Below are 25,727 nucleotides of genomic sequence, written 5' to 3'. Positions count from 1 at the left end.
ATGTTTCTGTCAATTAAAGAACAAACATTTTCCATGCCCTAGTCTGTGAAAACACTACGAATCAAATTTGTACAATACATTTCATCAGTGATGCAAATGACGTTACTGTGGAACGCAAGCGGTATTTGCATGATTATACAAAGTGAAAATTATATAAAAATGTCAATAATTTCACACTTCAATAACAATTGCTGAAAATTATATAAAAATAAGTAAAAGAGAATCATTCTTTGAATATTATGAGGGGTTCGGTACGGTCAGGGCATGTGATCAAATCTATCGTAAAGCCCTTTGGATTTGATCATGCCCAACCTTAATGAACCCACATTGTACTCAAATGATTCCTTATTCGTTAATATGATTCTTTATTCCTTAAAAAGAAAATGTTTAAGGACCCTCCACACCTTTTGGAAGTTTCGTATACAAACTAGTGCAAACTTCTATATTCCTCATCGTCGGTAACCCACAGTTGATTCCGAAGACCAAGAATTGTCCAGTGGCCAAAGTCTAAACAATTTTAAAGAATGAACAATATGTCAAAATGATTTCATATAAGTAAAACCATGTAATATAACTTTTGAGTTTTGGTGAATTTAAAATGTTTTCCTTTGTAAAATTGGACCCCCCCCCCATGTGGCTCCAACCTAATCCTGAAAAATATGATTCTGACAAATTCAATCTACACTACATAGGTTGCTTTTACTAATGTTGGACCTTTTCTAAGAAAATGGTTTTTTAGAAAAAGATTTTTTCTCAATATTTTCCTTTGTAAAGATTTAACCCCTCCCCATTGTGCCCCTACCCTACCTCCGGGGATCATAATTTGCCAAACTTGAATCTACTCTACCTGATGATACTTAACACAAGTTACAGCTTTTCTGGCCAGTCGTGTTCTAAATAGTACAGGACGGATGCCGGACAAAAAATGATAAGAAAAGCTTACTTGAGATTTCAGCTCAGGTGAGCTAAAAACTGAATGATTAAAACAAGCACATAATTTGAAAACATTATTTAATGTATTTACATGAGCATATAACCATTTCAAATGAAAGATTTATTTATCAAATGGATAAAAAGAATGATATATAACAAAAACAAAAAAACAAAGATATATTACATTGTACACTTATAATAATTTTTCTTGAAGTAATAAATAAAAAAACACTATAACAACAATGGAGAAATGAGTACTTGTATAAAGAGATCAATAATTCATCACATGTCAAATATTGTAAACATTTACTGTAAATTGCTTACAGGGCATACTGTAAATCATATAAAGGATATTCATATACAGTATATACTATTTACAGGACATACTGAAAACTTCTAGAGAATATTCTTTAACAAGATGAACTGCTAATTACAGATACACTGTAAATTTCAAACAAGACATTCAAAAGCAAGATACATTTAGTCTGTAAATTATGTACACATATTATGTAATTTCTTTACTTGATATGTAACAGTTATCTGCAAATTATCACAATAAAGGATTCATTAAATCAAGCTTTGGAATTTTGAAAGGAACCAATTACACGTCTATAAAGAGCTAGCATCTCTTAGGGCCAAAATCGGCCCCATCTCAAAAAAGAATCATATTTTTGGGGTTATGTGCTGTAGAAATCCAATTCTCAAAAACACCGGGGTCATGTTTCTATACATTTCAATACATTACTTTAAAATTATTGAATTTTAGGGCTGATTTTGGCCCTTAGAACCACGAGCTGACTTTTGCTGTCCATCTCAAGACACGATGCCTCTGATGAACTGAGGTGTGTGAAACTCATTTATAGGGACTGGATGGTCAACAATTTAACAATCAGATATACATTAAAATTTTAGAGATAATTTCTATAGCCCTAAACTTTTATTTAGTAAAGAAAAATTCTAGTATTTCAGCTTTAAGAGTTGCATAATTTTCTACATTTTTATACAAAGCTCTTCTTCAACAGGAGATAAATACAGTCAAAAAATGGCCACGACCATCCAGCTCCCTTAAGGTGCAATAATTGACAGAGGACTAACTTTGTAAAGACATATAACATGGTGATCACAAGTATACATAATGATATACACATAACAAAGCTCAGTATTGCTTGGTAACAGTATTATGAAGGGAATAAAGTCTTAAAGGTTCAAATATTGATAAAATGCGTACATTGTATAATGTCAGATTATGGGACAAAGGAACAGTGAAATATTATTCATTGAATTCTATCACAGTCAGGCATCACAATACATGTATATACCAGCATGAAATTCTTGAAAAAACAATTCTTCCTTTAAGAATGTTTTGTGACAAGATTGATATTGGTCAGTTGTTTCTACAGAAGACTTAAACAAATATTTTAAGAGATGACAAATATTTTTTTGTTTGTTATAAAGTTTCAGATCAATTTTTTGAGTCAACATCATTCATTCATATTTGTTCCTGTCCAGCAATTGCAAGTTAACAATTGGAAGTATAACTGCTCTACTTCTTGGGTAGATATATTGTATATCATCCCATTGGCCTAAAAAAATGCAATTATGACTACAGTTATTATATCTTTTTTTAGAAAACTGATATATGTCACAGCTGATGCGGTTATGATTAGGGATTATTTACAGGAAACATCATTTTCTCAGAAAAATAAAATACTTAAATCTCCAGGTAATGTCATAGCTGCAAAGGTGTATAGCAGTTTAAGGAGAATGATTCCTGTTGAATTAAATATCAGATTGAAAGTGAGTATAGTTCAACACAGCCAGTGTCATATTGTGTTTTCATCAGTGTTCACTGAATACCAATTTTCATGGATTTTGTTGTCAAGTTGATCCATGAAAATATCAAGGCTTGATGATTTAAAAATTACCCTTTAGATTTACTTTAAATTTTATATATGAACTTTGTAGCTAAAAACTATTATTCAATAAAGAAAAAAAAATCCAAATAAACAAGCGTTTAAAGTTGAATATTTCCCACTATCTTCATACATGGCTCAGTGCTCTCCATCTTAAGGAGATCAAAATAGTCTCCAAATGCCCACACGACTATTGAGCCCTCTTAAAAATTCACAAATGTACAATTTCTAACATAAAATTTTATATTGACAGGATCTTTGACCAGGCATCTCACAACCTTCTTCATACTTTGACACCCATCAATGTTAATGAAACCACAGTATTAGGTTGTGGTTCCTCTTTTCACAGTTTTTACTCCCCAGGGTTATGCTGGGAGTATGGTATCAGCAAGTACTCTCTAGGTTCCTTTGACATCAGTCTCTATTTGCTATGGCTATGCTACTGTAACTGTGATATCACTCAGTTTGTTCTATCTATGATATAGGGGTCTTTAGAAACTGCATCTCCCCCGACAGAACGTCAGTAATGTGGATACATTTCTTGGCCAGGTCCCCTCCCATCCTTTTGAGCGCTAACTCTGCTGCCTCCCTCACAGATTTAATGGGATCATTCCTCCTGAAGTGACAAAGAATTCAGTTTGTAGAGCTGTTGTTAGCTAATACAGACAATTGTTTATGGAACGATTTTATAAATTGTTAAAAAAAAAGTTTTTGCATATCATGCCATTTTGATGACAATTTAAACGAAATCACTTTTCTACAAAATTAAAGAGATAATTTTTTTTCTAATCAGAGTAATCTGCCTTTGCAAACGAACATATCTCCTTAAACATTTTACCATTTTTTTGTATTCATATTACTGTAAATTCCTTATTTTATATGATACTTAGTTTTGAAATTCTGCTCGTTTGTATTAAAATGCAAAAATATAAAATCAGGAGCACCATTTTTTGTTATAATTCATATAGTTCAAAACTGTCTGAAAAATAAGTGAGATTTTAAAATCACCGAGGGTTGCTTCTCGCAATTTTACGCTGATATTTATTCCTCTTGTTTAATAAAGAATCTATAGTACATATGGTTTTGAGTGATTGGCATTTGTTGAAGGAGAGTTGTATTTTTCACAACAGGTTACATTCTACATCGAAGTGTAACATTCTGTTGTGACATACTATGGCAAAATGTTTTGTCAAAAAATGACTAGTTTGATTCTTTTTAAAGGAGTTGAGTCTTTTCTTAATTATAAGAGGAATTAATTCAGTTGCTACAGAATTTATACAAGATAAGTGTAAACTGGGTTATGCAGTTTATAAAAATTAAGTTAACCAGTATTTGAGAATATGCATAACTTCTGTAGCAAGCAAATTCATTCCTTATAATTCAATTACCAGGTACAAAAAATGATCAGAAATTATTGGAACTTTGCGTCAAGAACACGTACCAGCGGTCAGCCACAGCTAGCTCGCTCTTCCCACCTGCCTTGAGGTATCCCAGGGCAAGGCAGCCACTCTCCCGGACCAACCGGTCATCATCCTCCAGCATCCCAATAATCTTCTCCACCGTCATCTTCTGAGCCCGACCTGAAAAGGTAACACGCATTATTACCTTTATTTGGGATGGACACACATTGGTTAATTTATTAAATGGATGTGCACAGGGATTTTATATAGATCTAGAGCCCCCCCACCCCCCCCCCCCAAAAAAAAATAATAATCATTACAGGTAGTTTTGAGGCAACACTGTGTTAACTGTGTTTTTCAGTAGCAATTTACGGGTATTCTTATGAAATTGTGGTCTGCTTTCTATGTCCACCCAGGTTTTGTCTGAGTCAGCCTGGGGTCTGCTTGGTGTCAGCTCTGGGTCCACCATTGCAGATCCAGAGCTGAGACCAAGCAGACCCCGGTTTTGGTTGGGGTCTGCTTAATCTGTTATATTGGGTCTGGTCGGTACTGTGCAATGCAAGTTTAAAATATGCTTGAGTTTTCTGAGCTACTTTTACCTGACTTGGCCAAAGCTATGGTAGCAATGGCTCGGATATTTGGGTCCTCATCTTTCAACATGTCTGTCAGCCCATTGATAACTGCTGGGAAACAAAACTCTCCTGCAACAAAGTTCAGTTAAAAAAATAAGGTGCTTTTTAAAAAAACTGACGTTACCCTAAGGCTTGTAATTTGTATATTACTTAATAAATGTAATGTCAATAAAATCAAAATGTTTTGCACATGTGTCATATTGTGATGTAGGTAAGTTATACCATAGAGAATTTGTTTAGCCAACTGAATAAGATGTTACAATCAGAACTAATTTATTTAACTTTAGCTAAATAAATGCTTGTATAGGTCCTAACTTTGGTATTAAAGTTACCAATTCTTTCATTTAAAGTCTTATTTTTATACTCAAGGTATAAATTTCCACTTTTCCAATCTAAATCACAAGTACATGTTAACATAATCACTGCTCCTATGCAAGGCCATGTATGACAACAACCTAGCTCGTCGGTGACATGTTAATGTATGACAACAACCAAGCTCGTCACTGCTGTGTTAATGTATGACAACAACCAAGCTGTTCACTGCTGTGTTAATGTATGACAACAACCAAGCTCGTCACTGCTGTGTTAATGTATGACAACAACCAAGCTTGTCACTGACGTGTTAATGTATGACAACAACCAAGCTTGTCACTGACGTGTTAATGTATGACAACAACCAAGCTTGTCACTGACGTGTTAATGTATGACAACAACCAAGCTTGTCACTGACGTGTTAATGTATGACAACAACCAAGCTCGTCATTGAGGTGTAAATGTATGACAACAACCAAGCTCGTCATTGACGTATTAATTTAAATATCTGACTGGATGACCCAGATCATTTAAAGTCAAACGTTCGGAGGAGCGTTTTACACAGCAGCTGTACCAGAGTCAACATGTTACGGATTCCAGAGAGATGTTCCAGATCTGGCCCCGGGGCCATAAAACTTGGACAAGCTTACTTTTGATCTAAGTCTCACTTTTACAAAAGGAACATATAATGGAAAAGTGAGATCGAGATCAAAAGTGAGCTCATCTAAGTTTTATGGCCCCGGGGCCAGATATCAAGTCAGTATAAGACAGCTGGCCTGGGGATCATGGAGCTGTCCAAGACTTAATGCAGAATTTGTACTCAGCAGTAAAGTTTTATCATGTACGTCATATAAAAAAAAATTAAAGGATTGCTCCCCTATCACACTTTTATTGACACATTTCTCTTATCAATCTGATAATGATTCATAATTTTTTTGTGAGTGATTGAAATTTTAATTTAGTTCTTCATTCATATCAAACATTGTTTCTGCATCTCGTTGTTATCTATTTATTTCTCTTGTCAATCTATAATTAATGTTTAGTGAATGACTGAAATTTTGACTTAATTAAGTCCAAGATATTTCATGATCCCAGCCCCGTAAAACCTAGACAAACTCAGCACTGATCTCGTATAAGGAATATATAGTGGAAAAGTGAGACTGAGATCAAAATTGAGCTCATCTAAGTATCACGGCCCCCGAGCATGGGAAACGGTCACTGACCTAGTTTCTGAATAGTGATGAGTCTAAGGGTGCTATCCATATTGAACACCTCCCTCATGGCATGGTATCCCTTGGCGTACTGGGCCAAGCGGTGGTAGAAGCGATGAGGGTCAGCGTTAGGGTTCCCTTCACAAAACTGGTCATATGAGGTCCTCTTCATCGACTTGTTCAGCATAAAAATGTCCTTGTAGATCAGGTTCACAAACAGCTTGAACTCCTCTTCTGTGTACGTCTTAATTATCTTATCTTTGTACTCCACCTCAAACTTCTTCTTAAAGTCCACCCAGGTCACTTCGCTCTTCTCTGCGAAGACCCTGTCCCAGAAGTCATAGCTGAGGGAGGTGCCCTCGGACTTCTGAGCCCGACCTGACTGGGGCCTAGACGTCTCCTCCTCACTCTCATCTTCCGAGTCTGCATTCCAGTTGTCATTGACATTTATATTCATCCCATGAAAAAGGATTGTATTACCTATAATTAGTAAATTCACTTTAAAAAAAAGAAACCTCTTTTTAAAGTCTACCGTGAACAAAACACAACATTTCTAAGAAAGTTTACCAACATTAACCAATTGGTCACAGGTTCTCCATTAACACAACAGTGTATTATATAAACAATTAAAGCTTTCATGACATCAATCACTATACACAGCTGTATCTAATTAATCAGGGGAAATTATTTCTTTTCCCCACACAAATTATGATATAATGAAGATGCCGGGAAATTAAAAAAAAATGACATGACTGAGGATATGTGAAAAAAAAAAATTGAAGAGAAAAAGATTTTGAAAAGTAAATATGAGATTAAGGTGGCATGGGACACTTCCATCTTGTGACATATTGTTTATCTAAATAAACAGTAACATGAAGTACAATTATATAAGTTGTTTCTTTCCCAATTTTGCCACGTAACAGCATAGCGCAGTGGGTTATTAGAGGGTTGACTATAATGAACCTGTAAGTTCGAATCCTGCTGGGGCTTTTACAATTTTTACCAATCCAAATATTTTTAAAAGCTATTTTTTGGTTAAATATTGTAAAATTTGAAAATTCTAAACCGGTGAAAGTACCTCAATCATAATGTACTTTAATCCACACTTATATTGACAGATGTCCTATACCACCTTAATATAATACTAGCATTCTGCATAGTATACATAGTTAATTGAAAAAGCCAAGACTTAATTTCAAAAAATTTCAGAGATTTGGGGAATAAGAGTTATTATTGATTCAGAATCAATTTTAATGCAAAAATCAAGGTCAAAATCCAAGTCTAGGTTTACACCCTATACGTTCTCCAGGACTGGAAATATTGTCATTCCATACTGGATATGTTTATACGAGATCAAATTTTACTGTCATTCCATACTGGATATGTTTATACGAGATCAAATTTTACTGTCATTCCATACTGGATATGTTTATACGAGATCAAATTTTACTGTCATTCCATCATATTAGATATGTTTATACGAGATCAAATTTTACTGTCATTCCATCATATTAGATATGTTTATACGAGATCAAATTTTACTGTCATTCCATCATATTAGATATGTTTATACGAGATCAAATTTTACTGCCATTCCATCATATTAGATATGTTTATACGAGATCAAATTTTACTGCCATTCCATAGTGGATGGGATAATAAAATACTAATTTTTACTGGCATTCATTTTTAGATAAGTTTACACAAGATAGAATTTTAAAGTAATTTCATATTGGATAGGATAATAAAAGACTAATTCTTATTGTCATTTGGGGACTCAGAAATATTGTCATTCCATATTAGATAAGTTTACAAGAGATCAAATTTTACTGTCATTCCATATAGGATAATAAAACACTTATTCTTACTGTCATTTGGGGGCCCGGATGTATTTGTATTATCCTCTGTTTTCTCCATTATTTCTTTTCCCATGGCAGCTAGTAAGGCAGGCATATTCTCTACAAACAGTTCCTCTTTGAAAAAAAATGTCCAGTTTATCTTCGCAAGCATCAGCTTCCTGAAATTGCAAATAAAAATCAATTTCAGATTACTTCATTTACATGACACTGATCACGTTCTATGCAGTCATGTTGTAAAAAAAACTTTCAACTTAATTGGTTGGTGTTCATTAGGGGAATCACAAGATAATTAATGAACATAAACTGAGTGCATATTGCCTCTGTCTCCCTACTATCTGACTGTAAGAAATGACATACATTCCACCGTCCAGCGACGGACTTATATCTCTGTATTTCTTCAGACTGACGGGAAATATGGAAGAGTTGGAAATGTACGCTAGCGCCAATTCGTCCTGGCACTGAACATCTTTTGCCGACACGTCTGTGATTACGGTCACAAACACCTGATGATAGGAAACAAAATTAGAGCCATTAATTAAAGAATTAGAGCCATTAATTAATACCTGATCAAAAGGGCCATGTACTACTGCACTGATTACTACACTAACTGAACAATCTACAATATGTCGGCATGACTTTAATTCATGGCACATGTCTGTAAAACAGGAAAAATCTGGTTGCCATCAATGGAATTGTCCGTTTCTTTTTTTTTAATTAACGATGTACAGTTATCATTTTTTTTTAAATAAAATTTTCAGTGATACTTATTGTGATTTCTATCATTGAGTAAAATTCTGTAATTATAAATATAAAATTGTATTGAGGTATATTATTAGATTTATTATTAAAGGTCTCAAAACAGGAAAACACAAATCTCTAAAATATTGGGTAATTCTGCTTACTTTGCACGACAGGATGGCCTCCCCTTTCTGGTTGAGCATCAGACGATGTTCCATCTTGGGATCAGCAAACCAGACAATCCAGCCCTGCTCCTGGAACTTCTCTGGAAAATCATATCAAAAATAACAGTTATTAAGGGTCCTCCACACACTCTGAAAAATACAAGTCAATTTCATGATATTCCTTCAAGATATGGAATTCAAGAATATTCAACTTGAAAATGACAGAAAAAATTGAATAATTTTTGGGGAAAATCAACTTTTAAAAATGTATTGCGTTTTATAAAAACAAAAGTTCCTGCTGTTTTCAAACTCCGGACCTGCACATTCATAGATTAAATCTAATACCCATTGCGCTACAGAGATAGACAACAAATATCGGTGCCATGACCAGTGAGTCATGAAATGAGTTGAAATCACCATTTTCTGATGTCATATTGTCCTAAAATGTGAAAGTCACGAGGTGTCGAGGACCCTTAATTAACTTACCTGGCCATCCATGGCCATCCCATAGAAGAGTGTCATCAACTTGATTTGGTTGATAATGGGAGTACCAATTTGTCAACAATTTAACAAAATTCAAATTACTGGTATTTTCAAAAGGTTTTGATAACAATTGTAATTTCCTAAATACCGGTAATTCATTTAAAGAGTTTGAAGATGGTCTAAACTACAGTTTGCATAAATACTCAATAAGATATTTTCAATAGACAGGAAGCCAGAATTTTACTACATGTAAAGATGTCAAGTAATATAAGCTCACTTTTCTTTGTTATGTAAAAAAAACCCAAAAATTTGTGCCATATGTTTTTGCATTGGAAATACCTTACCTTTAAAAGAACTATATATGATATTAGTCAAATTTGCCCCCCCCCCCCCCCCCCATAATTCACTATTTTTAAAGTGATTTAGGTACATTAATTTGTTGTGTTATTTTATAAAAGAGTTGACATAAAATACGTTTTTCACATAATTATCTATTTGATTTAATATGCACTCACTGGCACTATATGACATCAGAAGTAACGCTTTTTTTATAATTTAATAAAAAACAGTCAAAAATTGACATTTTTCTGATCTGTTTTCGATTGGATATATAGAGTGACTCTTTGAACAAGAACAAACTTTTTGTCACTTAAAAGTACTGGTAAGATACATCTTTGGTGAAAATATTTTGTTTGTTCAAGCAGTCGCTCAATGTTTCCTTAAAGAAAAACTGCTTCAAAACAAGCTGTTTTATGCTTAAAATGTGAAAATGGCTGGAAAAGGTAAACTTTATGATGTCATATTTTTAAATTGTGGGCACTGAAATCAAAATGAAAGTTACTAAAAAACTTCAAATGTATATTTGTTCAAATCCAATAAAACAAAGAATTACAGTAAAATGACAATGTTCATTTAAGGGGGCCATTTAAGGCTCAAACCATATATAGTCCTTTGTGCCATTTTTTTGTATTGGAAATACCTTACTTTAGCATTGTAAGCATTAAAAATTTGAAGAACATTTAAGAGGGCTGAACGGTAGTGGCCATGATTTTTTAGACTTTATTAATCTCCTTCAGAAGAAGAGCTCTGTATAAAACTATAGTAAAATATTCAAATTTCACAGCTAAAAATGGATATTTCCTTTATTAAAGGGTATTTATAGTTAAACAAATCAATACATATGTAAAAATATAAGGAAGAGCTGCTGGTTAATTTGACCACCCAGCCCCCTTGGTGCCCCTTGAAATTACATGCAATAACTTGTTTTACAAAATAAAACAATCATTAATTAATGGACCAACTATCTGTGAATTTGTCATGCTCTTTTTATTGTTTGTTACATTCCAAAGTCAGGATAGGTCCACAATTCTATTGTATGACCATCATTATAACACCTGTACATAGAATTCATCAGTTTGATTGGCCACCATCACCAAATACAGCATGTATTGATACTGACTCACCTGTTGACCATGTCACACCTGTACATAGAATTCATCAGTTTGATTGGCCACAATGATAAAACACAACAGATACATGTATAAAAATTGATACTTACTCACCTGTTGACCATTTCACACCTAGTCACTGAACTGACGTTATACAAATGCCATATTAGTCTTTTTTAAACACATCTTGTTGTTGTTGTTGAACCAAACTGTTAAACCATGTGGCTTTTACGCAATCAACAATTAGCAAAGTTACTCTTATTGGAATACTGATTAGGCCTCACAATGTTTTATTGAATATGACTTTTACACGTGTCATATCTGATTCCAGCTGGGTTTTTATACCAAATGAATGAAACTATGCATATTAAATGAAAAGAATGAAATTTTGTTGCTAAATTTAAACAAGAGGCCAATAGGCCTTAATGGTAACCTGAGTAGCATATAACCCATACACAAACTTGTCGAGGAGTCTCATATATTCAATTAATTGAGTTTTATTCTGGAGTAGAAAAATTATAATATTTACAGTAATGACGACCACCTCCCTGCCTGAAATCTTTCAAGAAGAACTATGAAACCTATAATTATTATGAATTCAGTTTTCCTTTCAGGTGCGTGGGTGTAAAGAAGATAATTTTTAAACATTATATGCATTAACACCTATACATCCACTTTGCCCTGTCCTAGAGTCAAAACCCATACTCCAGGGGATATGAAATTTAAAATTTTAGTAGATGACTTCCTGGTAAACATAACAATAAAGTCAGTTTTCATACAGATGTGTGAGAAAAGAGAAAAAGGTTTTAAAACATTATATGTATTAACACTATATTGCCCCCCATGTCCCGAACCCCTAACCCAGGGGCCATGACTTTCACAATTTAGGTAAAGGAGTAATTATAGTGGACATCATAACCATGTATTCAGGTTTTGCCCACATATTTGGGAGTAAAGTAGAAGATTTTTTAAAGATTTTATACATTTTTACTATATGGCTATATTGACCCCACCGTAGCTAGAGCCGAAACCCCTGACACAGGGGTCATGAATTTCACAATTTTGGTAGAGGGCTTCATGGACATCATAACCATGCAACCAGTTTTTTCCCCAGACATGTGCAGGATTAGAGAAGAGGATTTTTGAAAATTTGGCTTTTTTTGCATATTTGGCCCTACTTGTGGTGCTCCGGGGGTGATAGAGCCACGAATTTCACAATTTAGATTCCTCTAACCATAGAGATGCCTAACACCAAAAAAATGGTAACAATTAGCCATGTAGTTTTTAAGAAGAAGTAAAAAAGGAAAAATTGTTAACGCACGATGGACAAAAACGGATAGCAATCGGTTACCTGAGTTAACTGAGGTGACCTAAAAAATAACCCATCAAAAATCAATAAGGCCCATGGGTTTAAATAGTCACCTCATATACCGGTAATGTACCCCTTATGATATATAATATAGGATGCGTTATAAAAATTGCTATGTTATGATTTTTATATCGCATACTTTATAGAAAATATCAAAGAAACAATAAAAAACATCATGTGATGAATGATTATTGTTAACAAATCGTTCCGTGTCCATATATCGGCCTGGGTAGCTCAGTGGTAGAGCTCCTGACTAGAGTTGCAGGGGTCCCGGGTTCGATTCCCGGTCCAGCCATATGTTTTTAATGTATTTTTATGCTCATTCCTCCGTACCTACTCTAATATTCATTTTTTAAATGATCTTGAAGTTAAAGCTGCTTGGTCCGATTTTTTTGTTAATACACTATCATATTTTTTTCCATACAAACCATTTATCTTAGAAAGTTATGGACTTTCTCCTATTTACACCAGCAGAATCAGTCTCCTTTCAAAGTTAGAAATATTCAAAGTAATTAAAAATTATTTCTCTTTGGGCAAACGAAAAAACAAATCAAAATGCATCACAGGAATGTTTAGAAAAGGAAACCGTTTGGTTTCGTCCCCCGAATGATTGGGGTTATCCAACCTGCATGCTATGCATTGATTGTAAATAAAGCAAACTTCAGAGATATTGGCGAACAAAACGTACACATATTTGTAATTTGTCTGATCATTTCGACCTTTATTTCAAGCGATGTCAAAGTCGTAATACAACCATACCCGGCTCGTCGTCAGGGGTGAAATTTAACATGAGGCGAAATAACGCCGTACCCTTTTATCTCGTTTGTTTTGTTAGCAAAGTTTGTACGTATTTTTCTTCATTGAAATTTGGCTTGATTGACTGGAAAAGTACTGCAATGTCTATTATTATACGTAAACCAAGCATAACCATCGTTTAAAAGCGTGCATAAAATTTGAAATAAAATCGGACCAAGCAGCTTTAAATATAATATTGCAAGGAACTAAACATGACTATAGAACTCACAGTATTTAAACCTTAATTACATATATGCATGTATATCTAGTTTTTTTTTTTCTTTTTCTTTCTAAATTTCAAAACACAAGAACCTACAGGCCTTGATGGTCACCTGAGTACCTTAGCCATTAGACTGACATGTCAGAGAGTCTCATGTTTGTATTTTAAGCTTATGGATTTGAATATATAATGTGAATATACCTTAGCTCCAGGGGAAAAAAATTATAAACTTTTAAGAATAAGAGACCTGCAGGCCTTAAATGGTCAACCTTTTATAATATTCACAGTTTCATTTATAATGCACACAAAATGCATACAGCTTATTTCTACAGGTATACAATGCACAGGATTATTCAAGTACGTTACTTAAAATAGAACATTAAAAATTTTTTTTAATTTAATTTGTATACCGTGTGACCATTGGACCAAGCGCGGTTTGATTTTTGTAGAACAAAATTTAATATTTGAAATGCATACAGTATAATCCCCTGGGATCCACATGTCTACTCAAATTAGGCTATAAGTAAAAAACGTAAAAATTGTGTCTTCGGAAATAGCCATAGAAAAGTATGTGATTCCGAGATTTTTTTATTTCCTTTTTCAATGCTTATCCATTTTATAAGTTGATAAATTTTCTATATAATATATACTTTATTCAGTATCTAAAGATCGGTTCTTTGATGTTAATGTTTTTATTTTCCATCTTATAATTAGATAAGACATAGAGTTAATAAACAATAAACATTATAAGAAAAGTGCTACTCATTTAATGAATGAGTAAACTTTTTCGAACAAAATGGTGGCCAATATGGCGGCGTTCATGAGCTGGTAGAAAATCTTTTCAGCCTTTAGTACCCCTGATTCAACTCTCATTTTTCACTGATTTTCTTATAATTATACATGTTACCATTAATCCTTGCTTCGCAAAGCAGGCTTTGCCCGCCTCTTGCTGCACTTGGTAATATTGCCAAGTGACAATTGACCATGTACTTTTTAAGATGAAGTTAAAAATTGTTAATGGATGACGCACACCTATCCTCCTTAGAAAAAATACATGTTCAATACTGTAGGTTCCTTATTTTTTGCGAGAACTTAATTCTGCGATTCAACCATGTAAAATCTAGTGGCAAAAATATGAAATCGAGAACGCCAAATTAAAATCATAATATCATAAGTTTACACTTGTCTAAAAAATAAAAACAAGATTTTCAAATTCGCGAGATGAGCTACTCACGATTTTACGCCAATATCAATAAAGAAGAATATTTTTGAAGGTTTTAAATAGTCATTTTACAATATGGCCATATGGTCTGAACCCCTGATCAAGGGGCCATGAATTTTACAATTTTGGTAGACGGCTTCATGGACATCATAACAATGCATTTAGTTTTTCTCAAATATATATGGGAGTAGAGAAGAATATTTTTGAAGATTTAATAGTCATTTTACAATATGGCCATATTGGCCCTGCCCTAGGGTCTGAACCCCTTGACCCAGGAGCCATGAATTTTACAATTTTGGTAGAGAGCTTCTGATGGACATCATGACTTACAATGCATTTAGTAATTCTCAAATATATATGGGGGTAAAGAAGAATATTTTTGAAGATTTAATAGTTAATTTAACATATAGCCATATAGGCCCTGCCCTAAGGTCTGAAACCCTCATCCAGGGGCAATGAATTTCACAATTAAGGTAGAAGACTTAGAAGATCTTGTATAGTCATTGAATTCGAACCTGATACTGAACATGAACCTGTAGATATGTTAAAGAGTGTTTTATTATATGAAACATTTACAAAAACTCTTATTTAGCTTAACTTTTTTAAAACAAAGTAATGGTAATGCATTACTTTACTCAAGTAATGGTAATGTAATGCATTACTTCAATAAAATCAAGTAATGGTAATGGTAATTTAATGCCCAAATTCATGAAGTAATGGTAATGTAATGCATTACTTTACAATGTAATTCGCCCCAAGCCTGGTTAACACCATATCAAGAATGCATTTATTTTTTTACAAATATGTATGGGAGCTTCATGGACATCATAATCATGCATTTTCCCCAGACATGTAGATTTTTTTATATATATTTGCCCCCGCCTATGGGGCCCTGGGGTTGGAAAAGCCATAAATTCACAATTTAGATTCCTCTTACCACAGAGATGCTTCACACCAAAAAATGGTTACAATTGGCCTTGTAGTTTTCAAGAAGAAGTTTAAAATGTAAAATTGTTAAAGCACAACACGCAATGCAGGATGGACGATGCACAAGGCACAGAGACAGATGAAGACCAATTGCAATAGGTCACCTGAGCTGTTGAATTTGTTTTTCCAGTTTTTAGTTCACTTGAGTCACTCAGGTGACCTAAAAACTGGAAAAACAAATTCAATGGTGAACTTATTAAGGTCATTGTTTCAGATGATTTTGGGGCTAATTTGCACCTGACACAGTACGAAGGGACTTATAATGAACGAACTAAGCTTTGCTACTACGTCATTTAAAACAGCTAACAAATTTTTCTCAATGATAGGTGACTGACTATATGATGATCAGTCCAGGGGGTGATATCCTAGGAGAAAGAAACAGACCAGGGAGAGCTGGTGTCCAGATATCACTGGTTCCCACAGCCTCAGCTTACATTAACTGACGTAATACTTTGTGAGCTGCAAAATATGTTGAAACAACAGTTTACTGGTATTATTCACAGCTCACTGTGTATTTCAGGTTTGATTTATAATCAGTAAGGTGCTAATTAAAATCACATCTCTTCAACTTTTCAGCTTCCACATATGATACATTTTTCCCAGCATAAAGAATCATGAAATATTTCCTCTTCTTTTAATTAGGAAAAACCAATAAACCATAAATGATAGAGTTTTACATGCTTGTCATCATTTTTGAAAAAACAAAACTTAGAAGTGTTTATAAAACTAACAAGTGCAGGTGTTTATATTAATTTACAATGTATGGCCGGTACAGAAAATCTAATGTGGACATGAAAGAAAAATTGAGCAACCCTGTGATGTTCCCCATTACCTGACAATGCTACAGATAATGAATGGCAAGATCATGCATTGAATACACAAATTAATTTGATAAAGAGCATAACATGCAAAAAATCGTCAGATAAAAACTAAAACTCCTGCAAATATGCACATCTAGTCATTTGTTTTAAAACATTGAGATTTTAACTTAATTTTATATGTCTGAAAAAAGCTCATCTTTGTGAAGGTGTGTTCCCATTTTGCCTTAAAGTTGAGATACATTAACACACCGTATTGTTGACATTTACATAACCAAGCTTTAAACCTACAATAATGCTATTAATTTCACTACACTCTACTTAGTAAAAATAATAAAACTGTGTCTTGGGACAGGCCTTCACCACTGTTTAAATGCCTCCCATATACCCGTAATGTAGCAAAAATTTGCTGAAAATCGCTCCGAAACGATTGAGAAAATTAATGAAACTGCATTGAAAACAACAGTCAAATTATTCATAACAAACCATTTTGAGGCTGTAAATACCTTCTAAAAATTGAATTCTATTATTGAAGAATCCAGTACTTTTTCACCAACGTTTTTTACTCGCTTCTAATTTCAAACCATGTTGACTTTCGAACTCTCATATTAAATGCACTGAGTTAGAGTTATCTCACATATGTTCTTTGATGAACAGAATATATTGCAAATTTCCAATGAAAATTTACATGCATTGTATTATCATTTCTGAGTTTATCCATGCAAATGTGATATTATGGAAACATAAACTAATAAAGAACCTCCCACAATTTAGCGTGAATATGATGCGCATGCGCAAGATTGTAAAATCCAAAAAATTCAGATGATTTCCGGTTTTTTTAAAGGAAATTTTTGTCGATTATTAATTAGCCAAGTTTGATTGAGAAAAAATAAAAACAAATTGGTAATCTTCAAGTACCAATGATGTTTTGAGTATATCATGTCTATAAACATGATAAAACAAAAGACAGCACTCTTCCAATTTTTCGGTATTAAAGCCCAAAAATTAGAGTCTATTATTTTAATATAGTAGTATAGTAGGGAACATTAATAACATAAATTAACGAAAAATAAAAAAAACGAAGAAATATGAGAAAGTACATATAAAAAATTCATTTTAAAATTCAATATAAGAATAATAATTAAGCCAAAAATAGAACTCACATGAAGTAAAACTGAATTTACTTCACGAATACAGCGATTTAAATGCTAAAAATATTTTTTTTAAAGTATCATTTAATATTTATGATAACTGTATGTCTTTTACTTTATCAATTTTATCTGAAATTCATAGCCAATTTGAAGGAATCATTCTTGTTGTGGGGCTAAACCACTTCTTCAATCATTCATTCTTTATTTCCTTCCAAGGAGGATTATGAAGTTATATAAATGGTCAAAAATTCACAGAAATGGTGTAATGTACAAGTCAAAGTAAACAATGAAGAGGATATATAGAGAGACGTGAATATACGCACATAAAAGGATGTTGGAAAGGATGTGAGCAGAATTCAAATTATCCTATAGTTGCCTATAGTTGATCAGCTAGCTTATACTAAAATATCAAAATGTTTATACCAGGGACTGTCCCTGGCTTATACCATTGTTGATTAATTATAGCAAATCATGTGAATGATAAATACCGGTATTTTGAATAATAAAACTTTTCACATATTTATATCCGTGCTTTCTACAGTACATTTTTACAAACTTATTTATACTTACCGATAATTAAAGGGCTATGGTCACAATTTTGGTCAAATTCTATTTTTCTGTTTTTATTATTTACAATGGTTTAGAATTGCATTTCTAATGATCAAATAAAATTTGAGAGTCATCCATAGAGTTATAAACAAGATATAGGGCTCACAATTCTTTGTCATGTAAACAAGGCTCGTGTCCTGTTTTTGTTTACATAGGTTCAATATTCAGTAAAAAAATCTTTTTCAAGCTTATTTTTCTATCTTTTCATTCATTTTAATCACAAATAAACAGTTCCTAACATTTTACCGATTCATTTTAGGTCTAAACCTTGAATTTTCATTTCATCGTTCAAAATGTATACGTAAACAAATGCTTTGTTCACAAAACAAAGAATTTCAAGGTCTGCAACTCGCTTATAGCTCAACAAATGACACTCAAATTTCGGTTGCCTATTAAAAATGCCTTACTGAAGCATTGTAAATATTAAAATTAGAAAAATAATTTTTGACCAAAATCATGACCATGCCCCTTTAAGAAATATATTTAGTAGATGTTTAGAAGTCAATAACACTGTCCCCAAGATTTAAAGGAGTAGCTTAAACACTGATCTTTCGTTCTAATTGTTATACATATTAAAGGTCAAACTAGAGTTAGAATCCAATTCTTTCAATCCTGTATGGAGTAGTCCTATAGCTGTGTAAGGGAATGTTTTTATTACTGTAAAGAGGGATGGTCTCACTTTAGCGAGGCTGTCTCGCTATAGGGGAATTGTTCCCAACCTGTGTAGTGGGGGTCCAACTACAAACTACTTTCAACCAGCAATGAGAAAATGTTAATCACATCTACATATTAATGTGACTGGGTGTGTAGATTTCATCAGAGGGGTTTCCATGGTGTGTAAGTTTGTATGGCTTGTGTTGGGCTTTAATCTGACGTAAGTAAGGAAATGAATGTGCAATTTAAAAATCAATGTTTTTACTCAACATCATTAAAGTGCTATAATCAGAAACCCACTTCTCTTTCTCTTTCTCTCTCCTCTCTACTTCCATATACATTTACTCTTTTTATATAGTTACCTTAATTGAGAGACACATAGAGTTAGATATGAAAACAAATTAAGTAAAATGCTAATCTAAGGTGGTTAAAATGAGCAATGCAGGGAGTGGAAAAAAACTGCATATGCAGTCTACATCAGTAGACTGCATATCAAAAAAGTCTATATTGTGGTGTATTTCAATATGTTAGATTAATTTTAGCAATATTGCTTATAAATAAAGAACGCATAGCATTGATGGATGTACATGTACAATGTGTTATTTATAAATCGATCCCTAATTTGAATTTGCACTTTCAGTCACTGTTAGTTTTTTTTCTTTCTCTTTTTTGCAATTCATTGAAATGTTTTAGTGCAGTTTTGAATTTACAATAATTAACATCATTTATTTTCTTTTAAAAGTTGTCTAAAATAATATGATTTCAAAATATTTCACTCAGCCATGTTTAGTTTCATGGGTTTCTCCTTTGGACATGCTGGAGTAGTATATGATGGTTATAAATCATCTGTCATCAGTATAAATATTTTTTGACTGACCTTTTGAACTATTCATTTGAGTACCGTAACTTTAGCAGGTACTTACAGGTACCTGTCCTCAGGTATACAGGTACCTGTCCTCAGGTATTGTCCTCAGGCATACAGGTACCTGTCCTCAGGTATTGTCCTCAGGCATACAGGTACCTGTTCTGATAAAGTTCTCTTACTACCTCTCTCCCTCTGTATAACAAAGTCTCCCTGATATATCCTGATAGGATTAACGCACGATAGGATAGGATAGGATTAACACACAATAGAACAGTAATACTGTATCGTGCGTGTATACTGTTACAGTATACACGCATGATACGGTAGGATAGGATTGTAAAGAATAACGATGCGGGTACTGTATCTATTGTGTAATATTTGTAACAAATATGGGTTTCTGATACCAAAACCACAGAACAATAGTGTGGATTCATTTACTGTTATTAACCAGTCTGAGATTATATAGGTCTATATAATTTTATCTTCGTAAATGTAATCTAGGCAACAAAGAATTCAACCAACCTGCCAATTTGCATGTAAACTCCAGGTCCATTTTATTGTAGCTGATCATGATATCACATTTAACCTTTGAATCCAGATGAGTAGCCATATTGTTTTGGGATATAAAGTTGTGTGTGGTTGGTTCCGGTTCCTTCCGGACTGCGGAACAATGAGACTGATGCTGGTTCTATTCCTGCACTGACACTTGTGGGTTCAATAACTGAAAAATCCATCGAAAATTTAAAACAGTGAACAGTCTAGGTCAAGCATAGTAAAACGCCATCATTAAATATACAGCCTTGAACATTTGGTTCTGCAGAAATGTTCATGATCCATTGGGATATAGAATAGGTTCTATTGTCAGATGCTTAAATGATGTGTGTCAATCTGTAGATGATTAAAAATGATACCTTATTTCTTTTTTTTTTACACCTGTGTCAAATTTCATTTATTTTACTTGTCATATTCTCTTCTGTGTGCACTCATTCCTCCTTCACATAAAATTAATCAAGTGATGTGTCAAGGTGGTAATACAATACACAGGTTAAAAATGTGTTAAAACAAATATAACAGATTGATCTCTCTGAGGATGGTATTTTAATCCTCTTAGAGCTTCTACAGGTGTGAAAATTGACATATTCAACATTTAAATTTATATATGCATAATCTAAGCTTCCACCATAAATATAATTAATTCATAGAATGCAGTCTGGTAAAGATATAAAATTGCGCTTGCACAAAGCATGAGTTACTTACTAATGACATATCAATTTGCTATATGACATGTCATTTGATGATCAAGGTCAAGAAGTCTGGATTTCAGGTAATCTCAATTGCAACAGTATCAATATTATCAGAGAAAGGAACTTTTATGAATAAAGTCTTCCATTTTTTCTAGTGTGGTCTTGTAGCTTTAAACCCTTCATGATTGGGACACAAGGAGAAGCAACAAGATATTCGTGCAACCGAAAAATTTAGATTTGGATTGAAAACAGTAAATGTTGCCAAGAAAATCGTATATGGAAAAAGCATTTATACGAAATTGGCATGATCTAAAGCGACCGTTGTGCGATGCAAATGCATTTAATCTTACGAAATATCTTGCGTCTATATGTGACTGTTGTACAATGAAAGCGAGTGTTGTAAGATAATGCAATAGGATCGCGCGAGTGATCAGGTGATCGGACGATTGAACGTGCGCCAATGCGATTGGACTTGCGGCGCTTGTGTGATCATGTATAGATACCATAATACTAATGTTCATGCCAGTCAGAGGTGGTATAATATGCCGGTATATATAAAATTTTGCTGGAGTGCGAGAAAGAAAAAATGCCAAAGATTAAGAATAGTGCAGGAATATGCAAAAACCCCACAGATCACTGAATTTTGGAATTATAATGATGTCTTAAAACCCCAAAGATGCCAAATATTGGGAATATTATACATGTACATTTATTCATTTGCATGATGGTAAGGGAGATATGAAAATTTATTTCCCCGCGAAGATCATATTTCCTTGGGGCAATATGATTTTGCTAGGGGAATACATTTTCATATCACCCGAATGTTCATGCAATGAATGACAGGTGAATATAGAATACATCAAGTTTAAATCATAATAAAAATCTTGTAAAGCAAAAACATCCTGAATGTTCACCGGTTTCTTTGTAGTACTATGTTATAGTTTCTCATTTTTCAGTAATTCATATTATTAGATTTCTGGATTATAATTGTTATTATGAATCAGAAAAAATTTAAGAATTATTCATTTGCTTACATCATATGCTCATCCTCAAGATTTTTCATACGCATGGAATGAAAATTCATGTGGCTTCCGAAGGGGTGAGAATCATATTATGATGAAAAATATGATGATGACAGGGAAAACTAATATGAAGTTTTATTGCCCTGACATGTGATTGTCAAGAACCAATCACAAAATAAACTGTAATGCATTATTTAGAATTATTATAATGAGGTATAATAAAATGATGTGGTAAAATCCCATTTAGATCACAAATACTGCTACTAATCCCCAAAGATAACAAATACATGTATTTCCGAAATATGCCCGATTAGAATGTTAAAGATTTCTGAGTTTGGACTGTAGTCGGATGATTACCATTGATTCGGATCTGTCGCCCCTCGATATCCTTGGCTACCATGTCATAGCTACAGCAACAACCCATTGACAGCAAATCAGATTTTGCACAAAGTTTACGTGACAGCAGATGTCAGAATGCACCAAGTCTGAGGCCTTTTTCAGAGTACGCAATCCCCTGATGTACAGGCAAATTTCCACAGAAAAAGCAACACACCAGTGTTATAAAACAATACATTCAAATTCACTGACACATCAAGAATGTCATCTAAGGATTATACCAAAGCACAATCTCATATTCTTCGCTTCTGTTGTCCTTAAGAAAGTTGAATGTTAATAAATCACTGCCAAGACAGAGTAAGGTGATCATTTTAAGAGCATCCAAAGCTTTCCCAATTTATAATGAAGCTGGATAATATCAGCCCTGAAAATCAATATATGGCAACCATTAAGGATAGGTATGATGAAGGAACAATCTCGTAAAAGCTTAATGAGCAAAGGATATCTTTGGCATGCTTTAAGAATACCACAGAGTATGGAAAAGGAAACCCAACAATTTAGTTAATGAACATTGCACACAAGCAGGCAGGCTCTCAGGACATCACCCAAGCTCTAGTTCCGCCTGAGTTTTAATTATCAGTTTTGCAGATAAAAAAAAATAAATTGATTCATGCAAGCAAATAGAACGTAATCGACTGTTGATTCCTAATCTGAAAGAAAGGTTCATCTGACTGCTCTCTAAGCAAACTCGAATTGATCATGACTTCACATTTTCAGCGGTGAAATACATGTACTGTATATTATCCTTTGAAAAAAAATGATGTTTCTCAAGAGCGTTATAATGTGACTTTAACAATTAAGGTCAAGATCTAGTAAATGAAAGGTGCCTACAAAAAAAAATAATTCAGTTTAAATCTACATTACCGATGATGGAAGCAAATAAATGATGTAGATGTAAGCCTTGAAGTCTGATTCACATCGGTTACTGCTACCTAATTCTGTACGATTTTTAGAGTGATTTTTTGAGGCATTGTAAAAGGATAATATGAATCCAAGAGACTCTTTTGCATAAATGTGTGAGATCCATTTAATTGTCTTTCAGGTGAAACTCTATATTTACAGTCTCCTAATATGATATGACTGATTTTGCTCACGCTATTGATTTGATGTCTGATCAGTGTACAGTACCGACCAGACACAACCTAACACCACAGCAGATGCCAGAGCCTGACAAGGGGTCTGCTTTGTGTCTGCTTGGGGTGTGGTCAAGATCTGCTTTTTAAAAATTTGCTTCTGCTCTGGGTCTGCTTTGGGTTTACTCAGGGTCAGCTCTTGGGATCTGCTTTACGCACTTAAGAGTGAATCGGACTCGTCTTTTTTCTTACCTGTAAGCCCCTACCTCCTTGTATATTTCAAATACACATGTAGAGACATTTGGGTATTTTTGAGTAGCAATATAAGGGTCTGATTCTAAAATCAGAGTCTGCTTTCTATGTGTTATCTGGGTCAGCCTGAGGTCTGCTTGGGGTCAGCTCTGGGTTCACCATAGCAGACCCCAAGCAGACCCAGAGCAGACATAGAAAGCAGACTCAGGCTTTGGTTGGGATCTGCTGTCTGTTTGGTTGGGTCTGGTAATGGTACGGTACTGTACTTCTTCCATAAATTAATATATTCAATGCAAATTAATGGAAACACATTTGATATATACCATAGTGCGACATGGACACTGCATGGTTGTGGGCCAACAATTCTTATTTGTAACACCTGCTACTTTTGACTATTGGGTAAGAACATCTCTGCAGATCAATGTAAATGATTCATTGATTGAAAGTTAATAGTTTATTAGGTTATACTTTTTAGTGAAATACCTGGTGTATATACTTGCTGAATTGTTCTAACCATATACATTTCCACTGACAATTCCTTTGATTGTAAGAGATTTAAAAAAATCCAACCAAATTTTTTACAATTTTATGGACCCAAACCTATATTCATGGTGTTTATTCGATAGAATGACATCTTAGAAAAAAGATTTGATAGAATAAATCATATGTTTATGGAATACTTTTCACACTATAAGCTCTAAACCACGTTGACCCTGAAGAAAAATTCTGTAAAATTCACATTTTGCTGCAGTTTTCTGCTTAGGCTTACGATTAATTAAATATGAAATAGCTTCTAGCTGTCTCTAAATTTTAACCAATTTTAGTAAAAGAAAAAAAACAACAAAAAATCGCGGCTGAGAGCATCAAAAGAGAGAAGATATAAGCATACCTGAGATCCTGGTTAATCAGAAATTTCTTTTTTTGATTTACATTAACAACATCAAGTATCTCAACATTAATCATTTCTATTTCTCATACAATACATACATTGCCATTCTAAGTAGTAGTTACCCAATACCATTGCATTGGTTAAGTTGATATACACTATGAACGAGTGCATAATTCACGGGCAGTCCCAAGCAGACACGTAGCATGGGGGGGGGGGGGGGGGGGGGCAGGGGGGCCCAACAACTAATTTTTTAAACTTTACATAAGAACATAAGAAAAATTGAATTATCATGGAGTTGCCCCCCCCCCCACTTTTTTGGGAGTATGTAATAAAATTGATATGAAAATAAGGAAATTAGGGATGAAATTAAAGTTATATACTACGTCACTAAATTGATTTCATCATGCAGTCTTTTCTACAGTGTGACATGGTGATTAGGTTGTGGTGTATGTTGCTATGGTGTATCTATATGGCTTCAGTTTGAATAGAACAGAAACATAACTTCATGTACCCTAACCCCTTATTATTGGATTGGTCTAAATTTTATAGTGTATTTAGGGATATACCACATCATTTTACAATTGAATATCCAACTAGTTATGGTACAATTGCTTATTATTGCCATATTGTTTATAACAGCGATGTAGAGCAAAATCAATACCGGATATCTAAAATGCTATGTAAAAGTCGAACTGATATTGTAAAATCCGTAGTGCGATACTCGGATTGACTTCTTTAATAGATATTTTCATTTTATTTAATAAACAAATATTATAATGATAAATAGTTTAAGATTAAACCATGAAAATGTTTCATTACATCTTGTTTTCAGATTACAGAAAACGAGACTTGAAAGCTTGCGGCCTTTTAATCTGATTGTAGGCTATATCTTGTTACGTCTCCAAATTGTGATAATCAAAGAACTGACAAAACATTCTGTGGTCTAAAAAAATATTTTTCTCTGTTGTTTACATTTTATTAGGTCTACCTGTTGTTTGTGGAGGTTTTCAAATTCATGTACATGTAAATAGATATGTAATATAGTGCAAGAGAAATAGGAAGATGGGT

General features: G+C 33.6%; 1 protein-coding gene across 1 annotated transcript; it reads right to left on the bottom strand.

Annotated features, from left to right (window-relative positions):
• Positions 1 to 997: 997 nt before the first annotated feature.
• On the bottom strand, positions 998 to 20,440 carry LOC128189075 (uncharacterized). Its single transcript, XM_052860518.1, has 8 exons — positions 20,306 to 20,440; positions 9,163 to 9,263; positions 8,618 to 8,763; positions 8,270 to 8,418; positions 6,414 to 6,881; positions 4,846 to 4,947; positions 4,288 to 4,426; positions 998 to 3,462 (listed from the first exon to the last, which is right to left on the bottom strand). The coding sequence occupies exons 1-8, from the start codon at positions 20,391 to 20,393 to the stop codon at positions 3,321 to 3,323; spliced, it is 1,335 nt and encodes a 444-aa protein (XP_052716478.1). The 5' UTR covers positions 20,394 to 20,440; the 3' UTR covers positions 998 to 3,320.
• Between the last annotated feature and the right edge of the window lie 5,287 nt (positions 20,441 to 25,727).

The sequence above is a fragment of the Crassostrea angulata genome, chromosome 6 (genome assembly GCF_025612915.1).
Source record: "Crassostrea angulata isolate pt1a10 chromosome 6, ASM2561291v2, whole genome shotgun sequence".
Lineage (NCBI taxonomy): Eukaryota > Metazoa > Mollusca > Bivalvia > Ostreida > Ostreidae > Magallana > Magallana angulata.
Note: the sequence above shows the minus strand (reverse complement) of the source record. Positions and strands in the feature narration are given on the sequence as shown.

Excerpts from the sequence above, each read along its gene's own strand:
- LOC128189075 (XM_052860518.1), bottom strand. The coding sequence starts at position 20,393 with ATGGCTACTCATCTGGATTCAAAGGTTAAATGTGATATCATGATCAGC. Across the intron at positions 8,419-8,617 it reads CCGTCGCTGGACGGTGGAAT|GAAGCTGATGCTTGCGAAGA; the intron begins GTATGTCATTTC and ends TTGCAATTTCAG. Across the intron at positions 6,882-8,269 it reads ATCCGGGCCCCCAAATGACA|GTAATACAATCCTTTTTCAT; the intron begins GTAAGAATAAGT and ends TACTAATTATAG.